This window comes from Morone saxatilis, unplaced genomic scaffold (assembly GCF_004916995.1).
Source record: "Morone saxatilis isolate NCDOM2014 unplaced genomic scaffold, NCSU_SB_2.0 Contig5, whole genome shotgun sequence".
NCBI lineage: Eukaryota > Metazoa > Chordata > Actinopteri > Moronidae > Morone > Morone saxatilis.
The window spans coordinates 25,420,154-25,430,517 of NW_023340095.1; the positions used below are offsets into that span (position 1 = coordinate 25,420,154).

Here is a 10,364-nt window from a genome sequence, read left to right on the forward strand (position 1 = left end):
GTTGCCAAGTTCCCCTTTAATACAGTTCAATTCAAAACAAATTAGTATGACCTTTAAAAGCCTTCACCTGTACCGCTGCAGGTTTGTTCACAAAGAAAATAACATGAGATGCTGCTCTGAAACCATCAGTCTGTGTGCATTTGGTGTGAATGTGAATCGCACCTTGACCTTCTTGCTCATTCTGTCCTTCCACTTCTGAGCAATGGAGCTGTCAATCAGGAGCAACCTGCAACCACAAACACAGAGTGAGGTTTATGCAGCGTTATATAGCGGAGGTGACCTCACAAACATAATTAGAAATTATTACAATTTCATGAAACATTATATTAGGCTTACTAAGCGAAACAAGGGAAACAAGTAGTAGTAAAACAACATCACACAGTATAAACATGTTATTTATTGCATGAGTCTACTTTGATCTGCATAGAGGAGGAGTAGAGATGAGTCATGTTCTATGTGATTCATTCACAGCTAGGTGCTGATATGTCTTGGAGGAAACCCTGACGTCAATAATAATGCTTACTCATTAATACTGCTCATACCTGGATGTCTCCTCGCTCTCGTAGCCCATAATGATGTACTCCTCTCCAGGAGACAGAGGAGGACACAAGCAAGAGGATGAGTAGTAGAGTGTCTGTGTGTCCTTGGGAATGTTGACCAGAGAAGACTTGAGCACCTCCTTCACATCCACCACTGCTGTGGGTTCCATACCGCGATTCCTCACCTCCCTTACCCTCGCCCTGATCACTGAAGGAGACAGTCATCAGCATACATGGACACATTGGAGACTGGACACAAGGCAGATGGCAAGTCAGGCTCTTTAAACCCTTGGATTAAAAAATAAAACCTTGAGTCATTATTAAAATTTGCCCTGGCCTGGTTCCAGACTTCTGTATTGCCAGAGGACACGCAAATCTTTTTGGCTGTATTCAGTCACCCTGTCCAGCTGGTTTTAAAGCTGCAGTAGGTAACTTGAACCTACACAATGCAAAACCTTCTCTCTCCCTCATATTACTGCTAAGCCCCTCCCACCAAAAATCACAGCAGAGCAGTAGCCGGTTGCCTATTCTATCTATTAACAAGGAAAAGGAAATGCTTTGTGCCAGAGAAAGATGCTAGGCTAGTAGACTTTTTTGTCTTTTTTTATTACACCACACACACGTCTTCCCGCTAAAGTTATTCCTCAATGCCATCATGCCACTCTTCGATATAAGCACTATGACATCAAACATAATAAATGCAAAGCTTCACACTGTTGTTGGCAAAGGAGGGATGGGCCGTTTTTTTTGCTGCTTGCGTCTGTGTTTGCAAAGCTTCTCTACCAGAAGACAGCAGAAAGGAGCCAGGACAAAGACAGTCATGGCTACCACCACTACCACTAGGGAGCTAAAGAAGTGGACGTCATCATTGGTCTTTGATAGGCAACCTTAGAAGAAAAAGTCTCGTCCTGAAGCGAGCAACATGTGCAGGGGAGTTGTCAGCACAGCATGTGGAGTGATTGACACAACGTTAGACACTCCTCGTGGTTCTGACTGGTTGTTTTCATTTAGGTGCAGTGGACTTGCAAATGCCTAAAACTGATGTTTCCAAAGATTATCTGTCTCATGTACTACTGTCAGGATATGGTGACATTTTCTGCAAAAATAACCAAAGGTTATTTTTTATAAAAGTTACCTACTGCAGCTGGATAATTGTATGTTTCCATCATGCCCAAAAGTGGATTTTGGATTAAAAAGGATCCAGTGGACCCATTGGATGTTTTAAATTTCTGTGAGCTGTTACACCTTTGTTTCAATTTTGTAATTGTCTTGTAGTTGTCCTATTTGAAACTGGAATGGACTGTTAAACTCTTTTTCTGTCTTCCTACCTCAGTTCCAACAACTGAAACTGAGGCACCCTCAGATGCCAATAACACTAGTAACTTTGGTCCATCCTGTCTGTCTCAGTCACTGTCTCCTGGGCAACTGACGTAACTGTCCAAGATACCCAACAGCAGCAGCCCATTGTGGGAAACCACCAGCTACAAATGGAAGGCTTGTTTTTTTCAGAAAATGCTCCCTTAATGAATTTAAGCAGCGTGAGACTGTGAGGAAAATGCAACAAAAGCTTCAGGAGCAACAGAGCAGAGACAAAAAATAAAATTAATTAAAATTGTTGGGTCTCTGTAAATAATTTTAGGAGGACGATCTAGACGTGCTCTATTTTGAAAAGTGTCGTGAGATAACTTCTGTTATGATTTGGCGCTATAAAAATAAAATTGAATTGAATTGAATTGAAATTAACATAATGCACAGGAACAGGGACAGCATTGCGAGTATGGCACTAAGAAACCAGAAGAGGTGGAACCTGCAGATATGGAGGAGGAAGCAGCACAAGCACGAACAGTGTGTTGTAACAGGTTGGAATCAACAGTAAAATCAGCAGTCAAATTATAAAGACCACCTTGCTGTGCCCCCTGACATGCCACCGTGCTCCTCTGCTTTAATTATATGTGAATATTTTGAAAGTGAGCTTTTTTAAATGATGACTGGAAAAAAAATCTAAAATCTTCCCTAAATGGATTCTGTTGCCAGAAGCATTGGCAGGCTCAAGAAGTCCATATGGAAATCTCTGTTGGATTTGCCAAATCATGCCTGTGCACTGTAATCATCTGGAAAAGCTTTTCTAGCCTTTTAGCTTTTTTTGTGTCTAATTTAATAAGTAACCTGACAGCCTCTGCAACAAAATCTTTCCTTCTGCATGAAGGAGAGCAACGGGTCAGAGAGAAAGAATCCGCTGAAGAGTTTAGTGATACTAAAAAGATTCTTAACAACCTCACTTAGCAGCACAGTTAAGGCTTTAAACGAGTGAAGTAATGAGTCTTCACAACTGTTGAATATATCTATGAGGGATATCTCACATGTAGCCTTGAGAAATGATGATTGGCTGTCAGGTGTCAGACCACATGAGTATGTAACAGACTAAAATACAATTATCTTCTGTCTCTTAACTGTAAAAACTGTAGTAAGTCCCAGGTGACTCACCATAGTTGTAGTTGTTCCTCAGGTAGGTTTTCTGACACATTTTGACTGGCTTACATCTACAGCGATCTAATGACACATAAACACACACAAAGTGGATGATCATGGGAACAGACATACAAAAACCGTTCAGGCTCTGCTTCCTTAAAAATCTATGTTTCCAGACTGATTCACGTCACATGGGATGACTGCTTGAGACGGGAAAGAAGTTCACAGCTTGCGAGTGTTCACTGTAATTCAAGATAGAACCTAAGTCAGTCCTGTGGTTGTTGGTTGTGTGAGGGTGAAAAACATAGCAATAGATCCATTAAAGGTTTGGTGTGTAATATATAGGAGGATTTTCTGGCACAAATGGAATATTATATGCATTTTATATTTTCATTAGTATATAATCACCTGAATATAGAAATCATTGTGTTTTTGTTGCCTCAGAATGTGCTGTTTTTATCTACAGGCGCCACGGGTTGAACCGCCATGTTTCTACAGTAGCCCAAAACGGACAAACCAAACTGGCTGTAGATGGGGCCTTTAGCATGTTTCGTGGCCAAAGTAGTATGTCCTACACACTTCACAGCTTAGTTGTTTGCAATCTGTAACTTCACCGCTAGATGTCACTAAATCCTACCACTGGTGGTCCTTTAAATGTGTTTGCCTTTTTGGCAAAAGACATTTGGCAAATTAATAAAAGATACTACCATCGCTCTCTTATACCATGGTCTGGGTGAATACTCCATTCTGATTGGCCACAGGGTGTCCATTAATTTTTGTTATAAAACATCTCGTTCCAGTAGTTCCAATGAATGTTTGTTCACCATTCTAAAGTAATCCACAGCATTGGCACCAGCTGGATGCAGACACCCTGATGAGTAAATTAAAAGGGGAAAAAAATTGGATTATCATATTTACAACACTGTCCTTCAGTGCCTCATCCTTTGAACACCACAGGATGATGTACTGCCCTTCTGAACTTACTTACTGATACTCTGATCATCTCACATTCCATTCGCTATGCAACTTGCTACTTTAGGGTGTGGCCGACAGCAAATTACATATTCCTTTAAACTTGTTTGAAAAAGTATTGATATTGATTTGGGGACAATGAGATGGCTGGAAAATTGAAAATGGAGCTGATTGCAAAACATAATATAACACAAATATAACATTTAATTAATTTTAATTTTTTAATTTTATTTTTTTTCCTGATAATGGACACCTTGTCAGGCGTTATCTCTTACACATTTGCTACCTAATGCACTACATTTACTTCCTACCATTTTTTGAGTGTCGTAATTACTAGTTGATTTTGTTACCTCTGGACAGAGCAAGGCCAGATGTAGCCCTGTTTCCAGTCTTTGTGCTAAACTAAGGTAAGCTAATAGACTACTGGCTTTAGCTCAGACATGGGAATTGTATTGTTTTCTCATATGACTCAATATTCTCAGGGTATTTCCCAAAATGTTGAACTATTCCTTTAACCTTCAGTTCTCTAAAAAACAAGGCCTTCCAAGGAGAAGAAGACTGAACTGGAACAGAGGTAGAGACAGGTTAACTAAAAGGTTACCTCCATTTGGTCCTCTGCAGTGGAGGTTGTTGGAGTCCATTGGAAAGTCTGGACTGGATTCTGTCAGAGGATCAAATCCAGAATAGATCAGTTCTTTAGCAAATCTCAAGATAAACTTTAGTTTCTAGACTGGTTATGTTCAGATGCAACTCAGCATGTTAGAGAGAAATACGGTTTCCGGAAGCATCTGTCACTGACTGGCTGCATTGTTGTCATTTGTGGAAATGTGGTCCAAACGCTGTTTTTGATGATGTGTCTAATCTTATAAAATGTATATCAATCAGCTGATAAAACAGGCTAGCTTCTAGGAAAACATTTACAGCTTGGGCCGAGAGAATGTCAAAGGTCAGCCTCACCTGGATTACACCTGGCTGGGTCCTGGTAGTATGGATCTACAGAGACACAGAGAGGCACCAGTGAGTGTCAGAACAGAAAGAAAACACATTCCCTTTTATTGACTTTGTGCAATAGGAAAAGGGGAAGATGTTCAAGCAGTTTGACACAAAGGTGCAATGCTTAGGACACCAGAACAGTTCATCAGAAAACAAGAGAAGAACAAATACTAAATCGTCTTTTAACCAGACACTCATAAGTCCCCTAGGGGCCGCAATGTTCATTACAACCATTAATGTCAGGGAGCGTTGGACAGACTAAACAACTGCTGATTATTTAGCTGTTGTTAAAGCCTTACCAGTAGTGGAGTTATAGGATGTAAAGTTTACCCTAAGGGTTTGGAGTAAATTGGTGCCCAAAGTGAAGGAGTTCAAGTATATCTGGGTCTCCGTTTCAATGCCATCGAGGATCAACAGGTGGATTGGTGTGGCGTCATCCATGATGTGGATGCTGTATCGAACTCTCGTGGTAAAACTGATATACATTTCAAACCGATTGTTATCAGCTTTGGGTAGTGACCATAAAGTGCTGGCCGGGGTGCATCCATAAAGACAGAGGGGGGAGCACAGACATCCAGAATGGGCTCGTACCACCCTCATTCACAAAGAAAAAAGTTAGTTGAGGTGATTCAAGCATCTGGTCAGGACGCCTCTCTTAATATGTTTTTTGGGTACGTCCAGCTGGACAGCCCATTCTCATTCCTTGGGAGTCAGTACCAATGTTTTGTCATGTCCCTCTGTGTCTCATTCATACAGATGCACAAGGTACCCTTTCATTTGACTCCAGTGTAACCCATTCGCATCAGGGGATGTAGTGGAAAAAGCGACAAAGTCTGTGTAAGGAAGTGTTTGGGGTGGACAGATGGGTCAAAGAAACACATGACTTTACCCAGGAGACACAGGAGTTCATCTCCCGTGTGAAACCAAAAGTTAGCGTTGATTTAGTTAAAGTTTTATGGGTCCAGTGTGTAACATAAAGGAAGATCTATTGGCAGGAATATACTATGCATAACTATGTTTTCATTACTGTGTTATTTATTACCAATAGGAATTGTTTTTATCCACAGACGCCATGGATCACCTTCGATGGAATCGGCCATGTTGGACCGCATGCTTCTACAGTAGCCTAGAAAGGACCAATCACTGGCTCTAGATAGGGAAAGATAGGGGCGTTTTTCACGCTTTTCGTGGCCAAAAAAATGAATCCTACTGACTAGTGGTAATTCGTTGACTTTGAACTCTATTGACAGCATGATGTTATGAGTTTTTAGTTTTCAGCAACCAGCAGTTCAGACTTTAAACTTTCTCCAATAAGTTTATGACCAAATACCTGCAAAACTAATGACATTCTCATCAACCTCAGCTGTACTTAGTTTAGTGCTTCGCAAACTAACATGTTAAACTAAAATGGTGACCTGCTAAACATCAGCTTGTTAATATGATCATTCAGTATTATTATTATATTATAGTATTAGAATTCTTACATTACGAACACACTGTGTAAGTACAGCTGCATAGAGCTGCTAGACTTATAGTCTTGTTTACTCATCACCCGCTGTCACTTGCAAAGATTACTTTTCATTGGATTCTATTGAACTGTGGCTACTTTAGAACAGTGACCTACTGACTGGAGTGCCACTAGCATTCACTGAAATGACTTGAGCAATCCACCCTGACTGAACCTCAGCAAATCAAAAAATCACAGGGAAAATCCCAAAACCCTGCTGAGCTGAGCCGAGCCAGGGCAGCTCAGGGATACGTGGGTGTATCGTTAAGGAGGTCAAGGGGATTGAGATTAGTTTTTTCTTCAGGACTTGCTGGTCCAAGGCCTGTTTAAAGAAGCAGAGGACAGTGAGGGTTTTATTGAGTGTAAAATGAGTGGGCCACATGTATCAAGGAGTTCTTTGAGAAAGTCAGTGGGAGTGAAGTTGAAGGGGAAATGACTCACGCTATATCTGGTCAAGAGGGAGCAGAAACAAACTGCTGAGAGTAGAAACATGATAGAAAACACCAATAAGGCTTAGCTAAGCAGGGGAAACTGCTTCCTGATGTTTTTCAGTGAAGAGAGTGATATATTTTTCAGAAGTACCCTGCATCTTGAGACTTTTACAGGAAAATAAGTTTATAAAATTAAAAAAATTGCTGATATTAGATAGTATATATGTGAGATGTTTTGTGTACTGTTCCTCCTTCTACCTGTTGTCTCTCCACAAACTTGTTATCATTATAAAATGATAGACTGACTTATTTAAGGTAGGTTTTTTTTCTATATTTCTCTTCAATAAGAATGTCATATTTTTGCTATGAGATTTATGTAAAGATTGGTCTTATCAGTATCAGGTAAAAACATAAATATTGTATGTTATTGTTTCAAAATCCTAATATATTGTACTGATCTGTGGATGATTCATTGTGCTATTTACATACATTTTAACTTTCACAAAGTCTATTTATTTTCGTCATAAACAAAAATTGTGTTGACGATAGGTACTATACAAATGAACTCACCTGGGATGTGCTAGATTTAGCAACAGTCTTTTAGAACGATATCATGTATGTAGGCATTCAGTGCATATTTAAGGAAGGCTTGATTGATTGATGCTCTGCCTGACCCGACCTGCCGGTTTTGGGCCCAAAGCTGCTTCTGTGGTTCAGGTTCGGTTCAGCCTTTTTTTAATGCTCGGGTGGGGCCAGGCCTGAGTTTTTGGGTCCAATCAAAGCTCTAATTTAAGACCATTTTTACAAGATTCTAGTTTTAAATCGAGTCAGCTTAAAATTTTCAAAAGTCAGCCTGTAAAAGATAATCCCAGACGAGGAGTCCATTAAGTCCTTATAATAGACACCTCAAAGGGCATTATTCTGCTTATACCATGCAATGTTCAAAAGTTTAATAACATAACAGTGTTTTATTTTGGCTTGATTTTTTTTTGTTTATAAAGTACAAGGTTCTGATTCACTGCTGATCTTTAATCTCTGTAATCTGTGCAGCACTAGTGGCCTCCATCCAGGGACAACAGTTGAAAATTAGCTTTTAGCTATCTCTGGTACAATACATGTATTATGCATTGTCCCTGCAAAATAAACATTAAATAAAATAAAATAAACAAGACTAGCTAGCTATCCATGTCATTGTCCCCAAATCAATATCATATTTCATGAACAAATGATAGGACATGTGTAACTTACTGTCAGCCGCAGCCTCAAGTAGCGAGTTGAATAGCCAGTGGGATATAAGAGGATTGCTTATACAGAGTATGAAACATATAATTCAAAGGGGCAGGGTAGAGGCTTGTGTGTTGCAGTTGCCATCCTGTGGTGTGAAGCACTGAAGGACTACACTCAGTGTTGTAAATAAGATACAGATAGTTTTTATTTCATTTATTTCAGCGCGTTAATTCAGAATGGTAAACAGACAGCTTCACTGGAACTACTTGACTACTTGTCCTACATCAGGAATTAATGGACACACTGCAGCCACTTAGACCATGGTATAATAACATGTCATCTCACTTTCCTGCAATTTGAAATCGGACCACATTCCCATTAATGAGGGAAAAAGTCACTGTGTTTGACATTCTCTCTCTTTTATTCAATTTTATTGCCAGATGTTGTCGTCATGACTGAATTATTTTATTTTGGACAGAAGGTCCAGTGTGTAGGATTTAGTGGCATCTAGTGGTGTAGTTGTAGATTGCAACTCATTCACTTCATCTGAGGGAGAAACTACGGAAAACATGAATATCGCACATCCTTTATGCTGCATTCACATGGATTCAGGCAGATGGTAGACAGATCAACACCCCCTGGGTGGCACAAGACAAACAGTTAGATGCAATGGCAGGACACATTAAATTAAACAAAATTAAACACACATGAAAATATGTTGCCAGGGTCTCCTCGAGATTTCTGCCTCTTAAAAGTAAGTTTTTCCTTGCTGCCGTCGCTTGCTCATGGTGGGAACTGCTGGTCCTCTGTAAATAATTTTATCAGGAGTATGGTCTAGACCTGCTCTATTTGAAAAGTGTTCTGAGATAACGTTTGTTATGAATTGGCACTATACAAATAAAATTGAATTAAATTGAATTTAATAAAATATATTAAATACATTTTAATGTTACATCTACATTATTTTATGTAATTATTTAATTATTAGCTTCTCCTGATTATCCATGTTTTGATGGAGTTTGGTGTTTTGAGGGAGCTAGGTAACATCGGGGTATAAATTCCGTCGTAGAGGATGGCAAAAAGTTTAAATATTTTAACCTTGGACAGCAATGCAGTCTACCTATACTATTGCTGGTAGTCTCTGCCAGCCTCACCTAATTTTCACATTCCTGCTCTCATCTGCTAACATGAAAGTTTGCTGTCTTATTTAATTATTTGTGTCATTACACAGACTGACCTTTTCACAGCACCCCCAACTGTGCTTTGACTTCCAGCATCCCTGATCTCACCACAAAGTTCATTAAGTATGTAGCTTCTTCTGGTGCTTTTTAATCACATCAAATAATCTGCATTAGCAGATGTCAATTGCCCATTTGTCATGGAAATTATGCTGATTTTAAAATGCCCATTTCTTCAAAGCACTTCCACAGGATATTACTGTCCATGTTCGCCAAAAGCCAAAGCTAAAAGTTAAATATTGAGCTCAAAAACAGTTGAGAAAACAGTCTCAACACAAAGTACATTAGCAGCTGTTTAGTAGCACCAGAACAGCTACCACATGGAGCGTGTGGTGAGATAAAGCTCCAAAATCAGATCTGAATCTCAACCAGCATTAATTGTTGAACGGAAGCGAAACTCCAAAAACAAGATGATTATAAAAATAATACAAAGGATAAACGTAGTGATACCTGGTCCCTCTGCCTTGACGATGGCCTCAGGTGAGATACAGACTCCGCGGTCGTACAGCGGCAGCTCGCTGCAGGCCAGGCTGTCGGGCCAGCTGTGGTTGTAACGCTTCATCACTGGCTCACAGCCGGACTTGGCCCGCTCGCATACTGCCTTACAGGGTTTAATGGGCTCATGCTGGAAGTCGATGGTGCAGATAGGAGCATACATGGCACACAGGAAAAAGAGCAAATCCGGACTGCAGCCAGTACCTGAACAGGCAGGAACACACAGACAGGGGTGTTACCAGGACTGTTTCTCTAACCAAACAGTGAGAATATGCTTGGTACAGTCCTAGTACTCCTAATGGCATAAGAATCCACCGGGCCTGAACAAAAATAACCAATAAGAGCCAAGAAAGATAGTTTGTGGAGTCTTAATCCCAGGTCGTCAAATACCAACAAACTCAACAATCAACCAACCCAGAGCACCTTTCTATCTTTCTTGGCTCTGATTGTTTGTTTTAATTCAGGCAACCGGTAGATTCTTACAATTGTCGCA

At 40.0% G+C, this 10,364-nt stretch overlaps 1 protein-coding gene across 1 annotated transcript; it reads right to left on the minus strand.

Moving 5' to 3' along the window:
- Nucleotides 1-162: 162 nt before the first annotated feature.
- Nucleotides 163-10,075, minus strand: frzb (frizzled related protein; the record flags this gene model as incomplete). The annotated part of the gene is given in 6 exon segments (XM_035676940.1): nucleotides 163-226; nucleotides 543-747; nucleotides 3,024-3,089; nucleotides 4,582-4,641; nucleotides 4,938-4,973; nucleotides 9,827-10,075. Coding segments are annotated over 6 exon segments (680 nt in total), but the record flags the coding sequence as incomplete, so codon positions are not given.
- Between the last annotated feature and the right edge of the window lie 289 nt (nucleotides 10,076-10,364).